The 18,696-nt window shown below is 39.4% G+C and overlaps 1 protein-coding gene across 1 annotated transcript in view; it reads left to right on the plus strand.

The window, feature by feature from the left end:
• The window catches only part of LAMA3 (laminin subunit alpha 3), a 126,314-nt gene extending 109,459 nt beyond the window's left edge, over positions 1 to 16,855 (plus strand). Inside the window, exons 63-75 of the mRNA XM_068932364.1 lie at positions 1,219 to 1,339; positions 2,573 to 2,707; positions 3,355 to 3,485; positions 4,345 to 4,476; positions 6,048 to 6,192; positions 6,307 to 6,476; positions 6,886 to 7,075; positions 7,743 to 7,883; positions 8,652 to 8,811; positions 8,956 to 9,083; positions 10,613 to 10,706; positions 11,045 to 11,164; positions 12,095 to 16,855. Coding sequence (XP_068788465.1) covers positions 1,219 to 1,339; positions 2,573 to 2,707; positions 3,355 to 3,485; positions 4,345 to 4,476; positions 6,048 to 6,192; positions 6,307 to 6,476; positions 6,886 to 7,075; positions 7,743 to 7,883; positions 8,652 to 8,811; positions 8,956 to 9,083; positions 10,613 to 10,706; positions 11,045 to 11,164; positions 12,095 to 12,240 — 1,813 coding nt within the window. The 3' untranslated portion in view covers positions 12,241 to 16,855. The remainder of the gene's footprint in view (positions 1 to 1,218; positions 1,340 to 2,572; positions 2,708 to 3,354; positions 3,486 to 4,344; positions 4,477 to 6,047; positions 6,193 to 6,306; positions 6,477 to 6,885; positions 7,076 to 7,742; positions 7,884 to 8,651; positions 8,812 to 8,955; positions 9,084 to 10,612; positions 10,707 to 11,044; positions 11,165 to 12,094) is intronic.
• Positions 16,856 to 18,696: the final 1,841 nt, after the last annotated feature.

The raw sequence follows: 18,696 nt of genomic DNA on the forward strand, positions 1-18,696 counted from the left end.
CTAGTTGGAGGCCTGTAGCCAGCAGTGTCCACCAGGGGTCAGGACTGGGTCCAGTCTTGTTCAATGTATTCCTCGATGACCTGGAGGAAGGGACAGAGTGCACTCTCAGCAACTGATACTGATGATACTAAACTGAGGGGAAGGGCTGACACACCAGAAGGCTGTGCTGCCATTCAGAGGGACCTGGACAGGCTGGAGAGTTGGGCAGAGAGGAACCTCATGAAGTTCAAGAAAGGCAAGCGCAGGGTCCTGCACCTAGGGAAGGATAACCCCATGCACCAGTACAGGCTGGGGGTTGACCTGCTGGAAAGCAGCTCAGCAGAGAAGGACCTGGGAGTGCTGGTGGACACCAAGTTAAGCATGAGCCAGCAACGTGCCCCTGTGGCCAAGAAGACCAATGGGATCCTGGGGTGCATTAGGCAGAGTGTTGCCAGCAGGTGGAGGGAGGTGATTCTCCTCCTCTGCTCAGCCCTGGGGAGGCCTCCCCTGGAGTCCTGTGTCCAATTCTGGGCTCCCCAGTACGAGAGAGAGATGGAGCTAGTGGAACAAGTCCAGCGGAGGGCTACAAAGATGATGAGGGGACTGGAGCATCTCTCCTCTGAAGAAAGGCTGAGGGAGCTGGGTCTGTTGAGCCCGGAGAAGAGAAGACTGAGGGGGGAATCTGATCAATGTGTATAAGTGTCTGAAGGGAGGGTATCAAGAAGATGGGCCCAGACTCTTCTCCGTGGTGCCCAGCGATAGGATGAGAGGCAACAAGCATAAACTGAACCACAGGAAGTTCTGCCTGAACCTGAGGAAAAACTTCTTTCCTGTGAGGGTGAGTGAGCACTGGCACAGGTTGCCCAGAGAGGCTGTGGAGTCTCCTTCGCTGGAGATACTCAAAAGCCGCCTGGAAACAATCCTGGGTAGTATGGTCTAGGTGACCCTGCTTGGACTAGATGATCTCCAGGGGTCCCTTCCAACCTCAAACATTCTGTGATTCTGTGATAATACATGATCATAATCTATGATTTGTGGCTAATGGAGGGTCCTTTGTTAAAGCGTGCCCTGACGAAAGGTTTTGATCAGCATTAAGTATGTGTGTGCAATAAAGATGGCTTTTGTTTTATTCTTCTATTTCTTATTTTATTGTCAGCAGTTATAGGCTATTATATTGGTGAATGCTTTGAAATAACAGGCTACTGAATTCTTTTTCTCCCTTCCATTCCCTAAAACCAGCTTTAATATATCCACACCTCCATTCCGGGGCTGCATGATGAATCTGAAAAACCCTAAAACGGCATCTGTTATTTTTGATGAGACTGTTGGTGTCAGCAAGAAATGTTCAGACCACTGGAGGGTAACTAACAAAATTACTTTAAAATTTTTGCTAAGCATGAAATTCAAGACCAAAAGGGATCACCAGATTGTAGAGTCTGATTAATCTATAAAACCAGGACCATTATATTTTGCTTACTTACCTGAAGTCAAAAATTACATTTGGTTAATATGTGATGATAACAAAGAGATGCTACTTGGTATGAAGATAAGAAAGAAAAGAGAATCCACTCCTACTTTGGTACTTTGCTCCAGTGCGTAGTCTGCTATCTTAGAACTCTATACAGTTAGGAACGCATATTTAGCATGTAAATTTGTTTTGGCTTTCAGTTATTGGCTAGCCCTTCTCCAGAAGATTTACGCACTGAATACTACTCAGAATCTTTCTTCTTGCTGAAGTGCTTATGCTCTGTAAACAAATCACCTCTTGATTTTTTTTGTCTTGAAAGAGCTAAGCAGATACTACTTCCACTGAAGTCTCTCATTATAAGGCAACTTCTCCACTCACCAGATCAGTTTGTAGCTATTTTCTGTGCACCCATGAGTTTTGCCACATTCTTTTTAAAATGGGACAATGGGATGTTTCATTGTTGGCTTAACCAATGCTGTGTGAAGAGATGAAAATTACCACTCTGCTTCTACTTGCTGCTGTTTACGTGGTGCACAATTGCATTTGCCCTTCCTACTATAGTATTGCACCGAAAGTTTGTGTTCATTTTCTTTCCTTCTGTGACCTCTAAACCTTTCACAGAGCAATTTCTTTGCTGGCTCTTTCCCTATGCAGAAGATCTGGTGTTCATTCTCTGTCCGTATCTGTATAATTTGTCATGTATTAAAAAGCATTTTGTTCAAAAGGGCCCAGGTATATTCTGTCCCACGACTCACACAGCTTCAAATATGTATGCTCATCTTCACAGTTCTGTTCCTACAAAGTATTCCTCCAGCTGCTCACTTCTGTGTTTCTGAGTGTAAAACCTTATAAACTGTCCTGTGAATGCAAACAGTAGAGACAAACAATGCATTATACTCAGCAGGCCTCACCTGCCTTTAGAGTTTCTCAGATCATAGTTAATTCCAATGAAATCAATTCAGTCCTTAGATCTGTTCTGTACTGAAATACTGAACTTTTGCCTTCTGTTTGGTTTTGACTGGAGTCAATTACAATTATGTTAAATTGAGCAGGGCAGTTATTGTCCTATGTTGTCATTTCTTCAGACTGAAAGGAAAATTGCTGAAAGCATTATCTCTTTTTCAGATTGTCAGATCTGCAGCTTTCTCCAGGGAGGGAACACTGAGCCTGAGTCCGGCAGGTTTCCCATTTCCCAAGGACTTCCAAGTGAGCTTTGGTTTTCGCACCATGGCATCAACTGGAACACTCTTAAGTTACAATGTAAGAGTATGAATTCATGCCTGTTCATCTTAGAACATGTGATTTTTTTGTGTGTGCTTCTGGATCAGTCATGTGCGTTTGTGACCATGTCAGCTTTGGCATCACAGATAAGTCTCTTGAGTATGTCATCTTGCATGTCATAGGCCAAAGAAACTCTGTGTTTGGCCTATGTGTCAGAATATTCTGTGGAAAGGGGTTTATTTGGCTATATTTCCTCAGGAAGCAGGGAGGATCAATCATAGTCCCATTCTTGCTGGCTTGAGGAGCTAATGTAAAGAAGACAGTGAACATCAGGCATTTGAGAAGTGGAGAACTGAATCTTCTGCTTACTCTTTGTAAAAATTATTTAAACAAGAAGTGTAAATAATTATCTGGTATTCAAGGTGCAGAGGTATTCTGAAAAAGGAAGCACGTGATTTGTAAAGAACTGGGAGTTCTTTACAAAGTCCGGTAATACATTACCTGAGAAATGCAGTTTTGGGGTAAGATGATTTCTCTCCTACAAGGTAATGTAAGATACAGACAATCCAGGAGCAAGGCATATTACCACCCCTTCTTACCACTGAGCGCTATATCAAATGGCATTGTCAGGGAGAACTGAAGGAATTTGCATTTATTGACCATTTTGTGGAATTCTTTTTTTTTAGCCTAATATTCTTCTTATCTTCCTGAGACCTGGCTCTGTAGTTGTAAGGATGGGAGAGATGGAAAACAAACTGAACAAGAAATATGAAGACGGGTCAATGCATTATGTGACAGTCATAAAAAATGATGACATGTGAGTTCAGTTCTTTATCTGATTCTTTAATGTTGGAGAAACATTAAGATTTTGTGTGACTTGTTCTTTGGGTACACAGCTAAAAATGACCCGTGCTAGGAAAGGAAAAGGAAATAATGAAGCAAAAGAAGATAATTGGCGTGTGAATTTGCATGTCAGTACCTACGAAGTTTCAGCTGTACATCAGTATGGACGTTGTTTTGTATACACTATGTGATTTTTGTCTGCTTGGCAAGCCTGAACTTTGGAGCTCTTCTCCTTCCCATAGCCTTTACATGTGTCATCGTGAGTTATAAATCTATCCATAAGTGGTTAAAGGCCCAGGGAAGAAGCTAAGAATTGTGTCTGTTTTCTCAGGAGTTAAATAACATTTCATGAAAAGCTTCTAAATCATATTGATTTTTGAGGATCACATAAAAAAAAAAAAATTCCATCTAAAGAAGAAAGTTTTCAATGATTGTCTCTAACTTAGGCTAATTACAACTTTTAATATTTTTTGTACTAGCTGTTGCTAACAGTGTCAAGTGCACCGTTTTCATACAGACAATGAAATCTATCCTGTAGCTGTCAATGGGAGTTTTTTCGTGATTTTCAGTGAGATCAGGATTTCACCCTAGCACTGAAGGGCTAGCTTCAACTCTTGCTAAATATGTACCGCTGGAAAGCAGGGTGATTCCACGGAAGTCAGGGAGCACATACTGATGTAAAAATCCCAGAAATAAGGTAATGGAGCTCTAGCATCATTACAATAAAACAGGGAAAAACCTTTCTCAAATATTTCTTCTTTTTCTCATTCTTTCATTTAGATGCATAACTATTTCTTTAGATTTCATGCTTATTTGTATTCACGTTGTTTCAGACTCAGACTGATGGTTGATGATGAGCCTGTGTCAATGACAGTTGACTCTCCAGGACCACAGACATTAATCCAGCCTATAAGATTTGGTGGAGATGATTTTGAAGGTTGCATCTCAAACATCTTTATAGAAAGGTATTTGGCCTAGAAAGATTTTCAGTTTCAAGCATTTTGATCTGCTTTCCTTTTTGATCATATTAAAATTACTTTTTGCTAAATTGCTTTTCTTCCACATACATGAAACCTTCATGAATAAATAACTTTGCTGCCCAAAACATCCTTTTATTCAGACAGATTACACATGCTATCAAGTTATGATGAAATCTGTCATTCAGATGTAATGGAATTTTCGGCTGAATTATACGTGTTTACTAGTCTTTTAATCAAAGAATAACTCAATATAGTGAATTGACAGTGTCCCAACAAGGCATCCAAACAGATCTCCTAGATTATATCATTATAGCTATGCAGGGAGCCACGTAATGAATGAGCAAAGCTTCCCAACAAGTCCAGAACAGTTACACAAACAAATGAGAGCACATGTCTGATTTATGTTATCTCTTTTTCACATGTGTTTATCTGGTTATTAGAGATACCTTATAGTTGAAATTTAGGAGAGAAATTTGGCATAAACATGTTGTTTAAATAAAAGCATTCCTTCCATCACAAATGCTGTCCCAGTAGGGCTTTGTTTCAGCAGAGTTTTGATGAATGTTTATACATGTGTGGTTTTTACAAAAAGTAACATATTTTGATTTGGTTAAATCTTCTTTAAATCTCAACAATCAAGACTCTGCAAGACAATGAAGTAACATTTATATTAACCTCCCCATCAAAAGCCAAATTTGGAGAGTTGCTTTCAATACAAAAATGAAAACCTTTAGCTGGACAATTAATATCATAGCTAGTGTGATCAAGTGAATGAAGAACTGGATTGGATTTCAAGAAGTCTAGGTTCTGCTCCCAAATCTTCATATAGAAATCAATGGGCAAGGAGCTTCATTGATCTTTCTCTGTTGTAAAGTGTTTTGTACCTTACTGATTAAAGATGCTGTGTAAGACCTACAAAATGATAGTATTAATAATATTCTTTTTACACACAGGAAATTGATTTTGACAGTCTTTCTGATAATTTTGCTATAATTTTCAGAGCTGCATATTAAGTTGTGATGGACCTTACCTCCTGACAAAACTCCTTAGAACATCTCTTCATCTCTGAAGGAGGGAGTGGTTGAGTTAGCAGGATTTCATGTTTCCGTTTTTTCTTGATCTGCCACTGGCTATTCATATATTAACCAGCAAAGTTTTGTAGTCTGATCCAGAATCTTATTCAACCAAGGCTGCTGTCATGTTGTCTCCTTTTCTCAATGGCAATATTTGTTTTTTTTAAAATAGATCGCTTTTAAAACAAAATAATTTGTCTGGAAGAGCTGAGAACAAAACATCAGGCTTTTTTCCCAAGCTAAAAAGAAAAGGGCAGAACCAGGACAAATGTGAACACCCAAACAAACCTAAATTTTTCACGAAAAAATATTTGGAAGAAAAAGTGAAATCAGCTCTAATTGGAGGAGAGGTGAAAACCGGTACTTTAACACTGGGTCACTGAGCAATCTGTTTTGTACATTGCGCAGTTTTACAGTATGTTGCTGATTCTGTTGAAGAAAAGGAATGTTGTGTTATAGCGCTTGCTGCTTTTATTATTCTAGGGCAGGTCAGCTCCCTGAGGTTCAAAATCTAGTTAACTACACTAGGAAGACTGGTGTGTCTCTTGGAGCTTGCCGCCAATACACAAACCCTGAACCAATGCTGCTGAAAGAATTCAAAAATCCCCTCAGGTCTAAGATGCTCAAGGTATGCTTATTTTTACTGTCATCTCCACTCCATATCGATACTGAGGCTTTGTCTGCACAACCATGGTTTGTGAAACCATGGTTGGACTGTGAAACTTTCAATTCTGTCTTACAGTTACAGAATGAAAAATACGTTGACTATCTAATAGATGCCGAAGTGCAGCAGGACCAGCAAAACCGTGCTTTACCAGCTCAGTTAAATGTCAGCAGTGGAGCATACCTGTTTGGAAACAATCCCAACAGTTTTATGTCATACACATTTTCCCCACTATCCCCTACAGACAGGTAATACAAAATGTTCTCTAGTCACCTCACTTTAATCTTCAAAGCTGCTTGAATCTTTGGGTGCTAAGAGCTAGGTCTTTCTTCTTGCTGATATCTTTGGGCACAACAGAAGAATGGTTCTAAAGGTTCTGGGAATTTTTTCTCAGTTAACATTTCACCAGACAAAGCTATATGATTGACTTGGATGGGGTTGACAACCATACTGCATATTGATGCCAAGTCCTAAATCTGAATATGTCAACTTTCATCCACATTCAGAAATGGAAAGAATGTAGAACACTGTGATTCTACCCAAAAGCTGTTCTGCACTTCCCCAATGGAGTTTCACTGGCATTTTTCTGGAGAACAAAAAGGGTACAACGACTAACAAAACAGACCTACATTTGCACATGCTTTCTTTCCACTGCAGGGTACATTTTTCTGTAGACGTACGGACTCAGTCATCAAGAGGATTAATATTTTTCGTGGAGGAAAGATTTGAGAACTATTACATGGCTCTCCACCTTTCAAAAGGACGTTTTGTCTTTTCACTTGGTTCTGGAGAAAAACGAATCAAAATCAAAACCAATACTAAATACAATGATGGGCAGTGGCACACTGTAAGTAGCGTGGCACAGGGACCATGGTGAGACCACAACTAGCCTTCAGCAGGCACAGCCTATTCAATTTCTAAGTTACTGGGCAGAGACAGGGAAGGAAAGTGCGAAATTGTTCCTTTTGGGCATCTGAAATGAATTCATATGGCTGAAAGTTCCTGTGGTTGACAGGTATCTGTTGTGAGAGAGCTTATAGAGACTTAGGGTCCTAAGATGTTATTTTCAGTTTAAATATTTCAAGAGTACTGTGTTAAAGTTAAAGAAGAATTCTGCAATTCGGTATCATTGCGATACCGAAGATGGTGAGGTGCAGGTGTAGCAGGCAGTGTTCTGATTTTTGTCACACCCAGAGAGCTAATGCAATTATTCCATTCATAGACTGCAGCAAGGGTGACCTAAGAATGGATTCCTGAAAGTCTGAATGATCGAGGTGCAAGGTGCTCCTGGTTTTCAAACTATCTTGATATTTGACAGAAGCATTTTATTGATCTACTTCCATTTCTGTTCTTTGCTAGTTTCAGATGAGACAGAATTGTATATTCTTGCTTTAAAGCTGTACTGTGTATGATTAATTTTTCGAAAAACCCCTTTTTGCTGTTTGGAGCACTAGCTCCAGTGACTTTTACTCGGCTTGAGATTTCTCATTCTGTTATGTCTGCACCCTGCAAAGGTGGTATTCAGTAGAGATGGGAAAAATATCCGTCTTCTTGTTGATGGTCTAAGGGCCCAGCATGGAAGATTAGCAACAAATTCTGCCATCAGCATTGAGCCTCCGATCTACTTGGGAGGGCTGCCAGCACTGAAACGACAGGTAAATAACTGATGCATCCACTCACACACACTGCCCGCGCTACATACATGTCAAAGTATTAATATGCTGGATTTCCATGGTGAAAAGGTTTGGGAGATATTTCCAAGCACTGCATGAGCACCATTTGTGCTTGGTGTTTGCAGTTGTTCATTATAGATCTTCCTCAGTTGTGCGCACAGGTATCAGCTGGACCCTTGTTTTCAACACGTGTTGTTGAGATACTGATGATAACTATGTGCTGTTTGCATTTCTGTACTTTAGGAAATACAAAAAGCCAGTCACATTTGTAATTCCAGGGATACAGTCTTCCTACAGAATATTTATTTTAATGGGCTTAGTGATATTCAGTAGAGAGCCAGGGAATCCTTCTCATTAAGGACTTATGAACGTAAAATCTGATTTTAATCTGAAATACGTATTGTCCCTATTACTTTAAAAATGAACAGTTGATGATGCAAGGCATTTTATAGAATCAGATTTGAATATGCAGCCTCTTAGGAAAGGAAAGGGTATATTTGAGATCTTACAACTCCTGTTGTGTTGTCTTTTTGACACATCACTGAGAAGCAACACAAGGAGTTGTGTTAACTCAAAATCAGCTGTTGCTTTCATGTTTTAAGATGTTTAATTTCAGGATACATTTTCAATTCATAAGAGACAGGTTTTAGATGCCCTTAAAGACAGCTGGCTTTCTACAGTCCAACAATACAAAAGAACTACTAGATGTTCTTACTAAAAAGTCATTCATGTTTTGAAATATGCTTTCAGATTATGCCAGTGAACAGTTTCAAAGGTTGCCTTAGGAATTTCAAGATGAACGGAAAAGTCATGAATACGCCTCAGCAAAAAAATGGTGTGCTTCCATGTCTGGATGTTCCCATGGAGACTGGGATTTATTTCTTTAAGGAAGGAGGATATATCACCATTGGTAAGCTGTGTAGAGATTATGTTATATGGAATTATGTGTTAAATGTGTATATGGAAGGATTTTTTTTTTTTTACATTTTTTGCATGTTCTCCCAGTTATCTTCTTCTGTGGTCATTCCTTTGCCCACTGTTTAATTCTCTACAGATAATTTGGTGATGGGCTTGGATATTAGGATTGTATTTACTGTTCGACCAAGGAGCGCAACAAGTGTACTGCTCCATTCTGGAAGCAAGCGAGACAACTACTTGACTGTTTACCTAGAAGGAGGAAAGGTAAGTTTTACAGGCTCTGTCTCCATTTCAGCTTTATTGCCATCATTCAGCAGAGGGAATTCAGACCTTGAACACTGGACTTATTTATTACAACATCTGTCTGTAGATTTAACGTTAAACAACTTCCCCATGTGTTTCCTCCAAAGGTTTAAAACTGTCCTATGGAAAACTGAGCATGAAACCTGTCTCTGTGCCTACATAAGGAGCTTCCACTGTGTGCACGCTGGCTTGCACATGTTGTCCTCACAACAGTCAGCAGTAGGCCACAGTCTTCATCTTCTTGGATGTCTTGGCCTTTACAAAAGCCCACTGGGCTTTTGGCCAGAGGCCACAGAACTCCATGGCTTATTCCTGCTCCTATTTTAGTCATCATTTGGCTAAGGTACTGATGCAGCTCCATAACTACCTCCACTGCAGAATTTGAGCAGTCTCGCTTCATGTTAGCATCTTTGCCTCTAGCTGACAGGTAATGGTAGTGGTTGTGATTGCTGCTGATTTTTCATAATATAATAGCTTCAGAATGTGAGTCTTGGACCACAAAACCATTGTGCTTTTTGCTGGAGAGACATCAAATACAAAGCTAGTCTCTGCTCCACAGAGTTTGTTGTCTCAAGACATGGTTTAAACCAGCATGAGTCCACCTTACTGCAGGAAGGGTCAGTTTTGCCCTTCTCTCCCCAGACATAGCTGCCCATTCCTGGCCATCATTAGGGCAGGCACCAGTGAACCCTGATTAGGGAACTAAGATGGCTGCCTTATTTATTTATTTATTTTTGTTTTTAGTTAGTTTCGCTCAGAACCTTGATCTGGTTCAAGGCACAATGAGCACATGGAGGCAGGCGCATCGGCACCTGCGGACTCCTAAGGGCAGGACCACTTTTTTCAGCAATAACTTAGATTCATGCTGGGTATGTGTGTGGACAGAAAGCAGCAGGATGGAATGAAAGGTCAATGAGACACCATCAGTCAGCCTGATAGGAAGTGGATTCAGCATGTCTGTCACCTGACCATTACCAAGCTTGTTGTAAGCATCACAGCAAAAGAGAGTTTGAAGGGAAAGTGCTTGTTTGAAATGTAATAGTAAATAGTCAGGCTGCAAGCATTATGAGTAAATTATGAATAGACTGAAATTGTGTTAAAGGCCAGAGAAGTACGTTGCAGTGATTGTCTCAGGAGATACCAAGCTTGTGGATGACTGCTTCAGCTGAATAAATGGGTAGGAAAGACCTTGTCTAAGAGAGTTTATGTCAAAAGAATTAATATTATTTTGTAAGACTGAGGGGGAAAGAGAGACAAAGGTATGCATTTTTGCTTGTATAATTTATAAAATATCTTCTCCTAGGATTCTACTAGGGAAATTTAGTTTCATCTTGGAGAAGATCATTTCTGGGATACGAATACACTGACTGTGACTCTTAAAATTATATGAAACCCAGCTCCTCACAACTTCAGTAAATGAATACTTCAAGTCCTGTATTTTTCTGTTGCTTTTCTTTACTATGGTACCTTACGAGATAACTGTTTTACAGCTCATTGCTGCTGGAAATAATGGGGCTGGAGAGTTCCAGACATCAGTCACACCTAAGCATTCTTTGTGTAATGGCCAGTGGCATACAATTGCAGGTATGTTGTATCATGCCAGTTCTTCTGAAACTTGGAAAGGTGGATGGGCACAGAGATTTGCATGCCCAGATTTTTACTAATCATTTCACTTCTGTTTATTCTGAGAATGCTCTTTAGAAAAATATAAGTGTCTTATGTTAATTCAAGGCATTACAAAAGAGAAGGGGAGAAGATTAGGTTTATTTTGCCCCAGAGTATCTAGATGCGTCAGTCTGACTTTGAATTTCTCCTATGAATTACGTTTTGACAAGATAGATGCTTTTTAAAATAGTGTCATATCTCTGTCCAGTTCTTCAATAGGGTTGAGAAAGAGTACTCATTTACCTGTTTCTTCACAGTCTCTCAGAAGGAGAACACCATGCAGCTAGAGGTAGGCGCACAGAGCAACTATACCACTGGACTTCCACCCTTTATTCCTAGACACATGCGTCAGCCACTCTACTTCGGCAGAATTCCAGGTAATGTTATTGCTGCTTCCTTTTTCAGTTATGTACTCGCTTCTTATTCCTTTCCAGTACGAAGGTCCCACTCATGCATGTAGTCCTATATCATGCCCTCTCTTCTCTTGAACAGCTTCTTTTTGATAGAGACTAAGATTCAATCTACCTAGCAAGTAGTGCCATGGAATGGAGCAGATCCGTAGAGAAAACTAATCTGAACTACTGAGGGCCCAGCATGTACGCTATGCATGTTTTGGGAGCTTTACATCCGACTAGGTCTAGTGTGAAACACACTGACTGCCTAGTAGTGACTGCCTAGTGCATTAGGTGAATGTTCCTGGAGTGGATCTTCTGGTTTAGTTTCACTGGAAAGGAATCTAGTTCAAATGTTCCAAGATCAAATCAAAGCTGTAACACCCAAACCTCCGGTTAGTTCAGCTTCATCAGAACAGGATGTTCTGGGTGCATCACTGCCTCAGAAGGGCTAGAGCTTGGTGTCTTTATTCTGTGCTGAGATTCCCCATGAAGTCTGGGTAGAAAGAATGGAAGGTGATGCTCCTACTGAGAAAGTTTTCACTCAGATGGGAAGCAGGGGAGAATACAACTACATGGGAGGTCTCATAAGACAGATCATGAGGAAAAGGTCCTCAAACTGAAAGAAGAATGAAGAACATCAGATGCTGGTCAAATCCTGTCATATTTGGAGCCAAATCATGGAAAATAGATTCATTGAAAAATATTCCAAGTGTTTCATCTACAGTAGAGAATAGTTCACTGTATCTTGGGAAGTTTGTTTCCTGCTACATTTAACAGAAAAGATCTAAGATCTAAGAGTACATTATCAAAACCTTGCAAGTGTAATGTTCTTTAAAATTCTTTGCAAGAATTAATGTTATTTAAAATCATTCTTACGTTATTAATGTGATATTTTTTCCTTGTTTTATGTAGCATATTTGGCCACACCATGGCTTCCAGTTAAAGATCCATTTTTTGGCTGTCTTCGGAATATTAGCATAAATGACAAACCTGTCTCCACCAAAAAAATTTCAGAGGTTCATGGTGCAGTGAGTTTGCATGGATGCCCTGCCAAGTAACTTTGCTGTTACACTACTTGTACACTCATCAGATTGGATCTGCTGAAGTACTTTATGAATTCATGTAATGTGGGTTCCCTTTTTCCTGATCACTGTGTCACTGTCATCAGGCTGGTTATGCAGAATGGCTGGTGAGCAAAGGCATCCTCTGGACCTGGACTGTGCCAGAGCAAACTGAAAGGATTGGATTTGATAAACTCCCTGTTAAATGTTATTGATTTCCAAGGTAATCCATTGTGTCTTTTGAAAACAGATGCATAAAACAGGATTGTATATACACCTACTGGGCCAAATTTTGCTCTCACCCATAACAGCACAGTATTGAGTCACTCCCGTGTCTTAATTTTGGAAATTTGCCTTAATGCTGGTCATCTTGTGAGCAAATTTGATCCACTAATATAAAGAATTTTTATAAAAATATAAATTTCTTTGGATTGATGAACAAAATGTTTATACAGAAATGTACATTAGTGTTAAAAGTTATAATAATAATATAAATGGAGTTTGAAGCACTTTAAGGAGTGAAACTCTGGGAGTTTGTTACAATGTTAGGAATTTGGGGGCCAAATAAATACAGTATGTTCTGTAAACTGTCCATTTTCTTCTTTCGTTATTTTAATTTGGTTTCTCTTTTATGTACTTTTTACAGGCAACTAAATCCTGCTTACTTTATGCAAATATTTCTGTAACTTTAAAAAGTTCATTTGCCTGAGTAAGCAGGAGTCTATCATCTATGCTTATTAGAATTTGGCTATACAAAAACCGCTGAAAGAGAATAATTTTCCTTTGTAAGCTTCAGAGCCATGATCATGACCCATGGTCGAAAGAACACAGCTTTATTGCTTTCTTTTTCTGGACAAAGGGCTGGCCCGAGTAGATCTGACATGGCTTCTCCTCCCACTGTCCTTCAGAAGCAGCCTTTTCATTCTATTGCTTTTTTTTTTTTTTTTTCATTCCCTGATGCCATCTCTGTTTTAAAATTAAAGCTTTTTCTACAGCTGGCCACTAGGCGGGAGAAGATGGCAGACCAGCCATGGCAGACCTCCCTTCCCACCGATTCCCATATTGGCTCCTGTTTGCTCCCTTCTTGCCGGTTCCTCTTTGCCCAAAGTTCAGGAGCTTACTCTCAGTGTGTGTTTGGAAGGAGATGCTAGCTGGATTAGTAGAAGAAGATGCTAGATCAATAGTCCTTATGGCTTTGGTCATTAATTCCTTATAAAATCTTGCAGTGTCAGGTCTTGTGATGGCAAAACGGCAGGAAAGGTGGTCACACCAAACCTTTAGTTGCTTCTTCTTTTTGGGCCATTCTCTTACAGGCTGATCTGTCCCTTTCTTTGTCCACGTGGAGGTCTCCTGGCCGTAAAACTGATGTTGGGGAAACGGAACATGGTGAAACTGCACTGGGGTGAGGCCTGGTGGGAATAAACGATGGGCACCTAACGGCCAACCCCCTCTCGCTGGAGATCCACTCCAGAAACTGCTTTTCCTGCATGGCTGCCTGCCCCTCTGGAAAATAACACCCATCTAGCTAGAGGCCATGTCTTTGGAAAGGATCTTGTCAGATAGCAACAACTGAACCCTCTCCATGCTTAATGCTCCCTGCCTTTGAAGTACTGCCAAATATTCAGGTGACGAAAACTGTTGAAATACTCAACTGATTTATTGGCCTTAACTGACACTGACAACTCCTATGAGGGGAAAGGAAGAATAGTTAAATAAACTTTATCAAGCCATTCTCTAGTAAACATTTCAGTGACCTTTTCCTAGTCACAAAAAAGCCTTTTCCCTTTTCCCTTCCGCTCCTCAGAAAAAACAAGCATGGCAAAGGTTTTGCATCCAAAGGTGGAGCCTGTCCTAGATTTCAGTTCCCTTCCATTTGAATTTATTTTATCAGAAGTAGTTTTAGTGCTGACTGGAAAGAAATGAAAAAATATATGAAGACCCGAGTAAATGTGTGTAATAATGATGAGTAAGCATTAACTCCAGTGCAATCCTAATACATAACAAAAAAGTGTTGAAAAGTCTCTCTTTTAAGTTTGGTTTCTTTTCTTTCGGTTTCTTCAGTCGTATTGTTTCCATAGAGTTGTTGAGACAATGCATAAAGCCACCTAGAGTTTTGGGTTTTGTGCTTAAACATGGATGAATCTACATCAGGCCAATAAACACTTCCTAAAATGCTTTTCAATCCGAAAAAAGCCAGTACCATAACCTTTACATGAGGAAATAAGTTGTCCTGTTTAGATTAGTCTGATAAAGAATTATGACTTGAAGAAAACCACATGGACACTGAACTATATTTCATGCATGGTCTGCTCTGTACTTAGAATATTCTGAATTTTCTCACTTGGGAAACATCTACTAGAAAACAAGTGCCTGAATTTTCAAGTATTTCAAGTCATGAATGGCAGACATAATTTCAACTGTAAAGAGTCTTTCCATTCAAGTTCACCAAGAAAGGTATTTGTTAAAGGGAAAATAAACAGTTCCCCCCCAATACATTTTATAACAGACCAAAAGTGAACAAATCCTGTAGTAAGATGAAAAGTTAAGTGAATAAATAGCAATGATGTGAGGTAAATACCCTGTCGTGAGTTCTTATTGTTATGAGTAGTATTTCCTAGGCTTTCGTCATTGTAGTGCTGGCATTTGGCAGTAACTTCCATGATTATTTACCTCCTTTGACTGTTTCAGATGGACCTCCAAATCTATCCATTCCTGGATCATAACAATATTAAATTAACTTTCCATGAGAAGAAGCTTTACCTGTAATTTTTTATTCTGTAGTCTGCTTTATTATTTGCTATTCAGGCCTTACAGTAATGCTAATATTTTCAACAGTAAAACCTCTCAACTTTGGCCATCCTTTCTCAGCCTGCATTACTGCTCATTGCTTACGTTCAAAGGTGCAAAGGTATCACAGCTCGCATTTTGAAACAGTGTCATTCACCTTATAATTAGAAGTAGTAACCAAAGACATGCCTGTGTTAATGTCTGTTGGTTAACTTTTGCTATTTTGTTTGCACATCTTTAAAGTCAAGCTTCTGAGAAAAGTTTTGAAAAGTTTAATGAAAAAGTTTCAAATATAGTGTTCAATAAGCAGAGAGTGCATCGCTGAATAATCATGCTCTTTAACAGTATGCTTAGATTGTCATAAATGGCTCATTTTGATCCCAAATCAATTATATAAGGAAGAAGATTTTCTTTCTAGACCAAACCACATTTGTTTTTAATTGCCAAGCCTCCCTCTTGTCTGCTTAAGTATCAAGGGCAAAGAGTTCTTCAGTTAATTTGGATTAGTTTTAGTAGGATCATGATTTGAGGTGGATGACACCAAGGTCCACGAGTTCCCATTTATTATATCAACAAAGCACAGCCAGATTATAATGGGAGCTGCAAGACGGTTAATAAGCCTAACACTGAGAATTGCAGGCAAATAAAATTAAATAGATCACAGGCATTGTAGAAAGAAATACACAATTACTGTGAAAAGCAGTAGAATTCATAGGTATATGTATATGCAAGGAAAACATTTTTCATTTTACTTTCTGCTTCTAAATGATACTGGTACTTAAGTCTCTAACAACAAAAGCTTCCAAGTAAAACTTCTTCACAGTCTTCCCTTACCTGTGCTTGAAGGTCTGTGCTTTGGTTACTAGGGAGCTTTCATGTAAATACAGAGCCCTCCTCCTTTCATTTCTTTCAGCAGTAAAATGAATTGGGTGGGTCAGCTTTCTCCAGTTTTGTAACCACTTCTCTGGGTTCATCTGTGAGTGGTTTCATTTTAGCCCTTCCTCCTGCTAGGAGCCTTGGATCTTCTGGAGTCTTCAGTGCAATATTTGTTTTTGCGCTCCCCTTTGTTTCCTTTGTATCCCTCATAAAATAGCAGAGTAGCCTGAATAATGTGGTCTCACTGAATACTCTGTAATGCATGATGGCTTTATAATGAACTCTTGCTATGCTTTTTGTCTCTTACTATTTTCTTTGTGGTTTCCTCATTTTAAAAACTGCTGCATCTTTCTCCAATGCTTCAAGGAAACTCGGGGCACAATGGTCCAGTCTCCTGTAAATCTGTCTGTATTTTCTAAAAATACATTAAATGGATGTTCCTGGCAAAAGAAACCGCTTTTTGTTAAATGGGATAGTGCCACCATACAATCTTACAGCTTCCCTCAAGGCATTAAGACTGGAAGGCACAAGCATAAACCGGCTTTGTGCAGCTGGCTCAAACACTGCAAAACTGCAAGAGGTTGGTCATTGCCAGAGCTGCAGTGAAGCATCCTCTGACTATGAAGAACTGAAAGCAAGATACCCAGTGCGTCTTTATTTTCTCTGTGTCGATATTTGGTTTCAGAGGATCTCAAACTCTGACCTGTGTGCATATCATGCTGTGTCTCCAGGTTTGCAGCTGATAGCATTCAAAATGTATAAGATATTTTTAAAACACACTCCTAGCACTGCTTTGCACCTCAGCCAGTGACTCTGTTTCCTACAGGTTGTTCTGAATGTGAAGCACATGTGAAATGTTCATGCGACACAGTTTCTTTGTTAAGCTGTCACCTGCTCCTTGATAGAGACGGAGCACTGCCGCATTATTGCACAGAATAAAAAGACAGAGTTAGTTGGCATCATGATCTTTTGTCTCTATTCAGTTATATTTAAACTTGGAACAGCAATGGATTTCTCTGTTGTGCATGAGCCTCTCTCTTAACTAAGATTCCTGTGACAGAAGAACTATACCCTGTTAAGAATGAATAATTACATGCATAGGAATCTCAGTAGCTTATAAGTTAGTATAAAAAAAGAAAGACTTGCTATTAGACTTTCAATCCAGAAAGAACTGTTCAGAGAGCTGTTTTCTGACACTTGAACACATATTGGAGAAAATAATTTTAAAGCATACTGAAATAAATGGCTCTGTGTCCAACTCTTGCAGATAAGGTTTTAATTAACAATGTATTAATAATGTAATGAGTCATGATCTAAGAGAATGAGATATTACTTGGTATATAGGGCTTATATTCTTATGTAATAGCACTGGCCATAAATCTTAATTCCAGAAGCTTCTGCTTACTTTCTAATCAAAATTACTGGCTGGAAGCTACAAACCTAGAAAGTCAGTAAAATGCACAGATACCAATTCCTCTGGCTAAGACCAGGATTTCAGCTAATACAATTTACCCCTGAGAGCAAGGTGTCGAGTAATGAGATTGTAACTTTCCCTTTGCTGTATTTAGTTAAATCAAAGGTAATGATGTACCTTGGGGACAGAGTAAGCTAAGTATTAAAGAAGCTAAAGGAGCTCTGGGCAATTCTCCAAGAAAATATGTACACATGATCCAAAGTTCAGTGGCTTAGTGGAAGGATCTAACCACTTCACAGGACTTCCATTCACACACTTTATTAAAACCTGCAGAAAAATCTTACATGAAGTTTATAAATATATATTCTAAGATATTGCCAAGGCTTATAAAGAATTTTTATTGAAGAATAAAACTGGAATGCAAGAAAGCAGGACGCAGTCTCCAGAAGACCTAAGACAGCCCTTTCTGTGTAAATTTGCATAAATATAAACTTTACCCAGTGCAAATGGTATTTGCACTAGCAACAGAGCTGGAAACAAGGAGACCAAGCAAGTAAAACACTGTGACGCACAAATATCAGTGGTGAAGGCAGCACTGAGGAGGGGCCTCAGCCTGGCAGCAAGGAGCAAGCCCGCAGAGGCCCTCCAGGCTCAGTCTTCCCTCTTGCTGCTCTAAATCAGAACTAACCCCACCGAGCCTGCTGTGCCTTGACTAGAGGGAAGGAAAACCCTTCTGAGCTGAGCTGATAATCCCTGCACGCAAAAGAGTAAATCCAGGTTTTTGAACTGGTAAATTGTAAATACTTGGCTTCTTGTAACTTTATGCTGCCACATTAGAGGAAGGAAATGCTCCCACTTCTGAGTCACTTACGAAGACATGTGATCTCTGAATCTATATACACTGTTTTTATCATGGGAGATAAAATGAACTGACATGATGTGTATACCCAGAACAAATTTAATTCAAAACAGACACCACAAAAATACTAATAATCATCATCATTATTTAATTAAAAAGGAATGAATAGGACAATCTTCCAAAGAGACACAGAAATGCCATCAAAGAGAATAAAGGCCAGGTGCATGGTTGGCATAAATCAACATAGCTCCATTGATGCCTGATCAGAGCTGAGCTACCGAGAAAAGGATCTGGTTTTGCCTGTGCAGCCTATTGTTTTTAAACGCTGGGAACACAAAAGCATGGCTCTTATGAAAAGCTCTTTGTTTCAAAGCGTTAAAACGAAGAATGTTTGATTTACTTTCTATGGAAAAAAATTCAGCTTTTTTTTTTTTTTTTAACCAGTACAAACCCGCATAAGGGACAGAGGGCTAGAGAGAAAGAAAACAGATTTTACAGTTAAAGAAGGAAAGGCAAA

This window comes from Struthio camelus, chromosome 2, assembly GCF_040807025.1.
Source record: "Struthio camelus isolate bStrCam1 chromosome 2, bStrCam1.hap1, whole genome shotgun sequence".
NCBI lineage: Eukaryota > Metazoa > Chordata > Aves > Struthioniformes > Struthionidae > Struthio > Struthio camelus.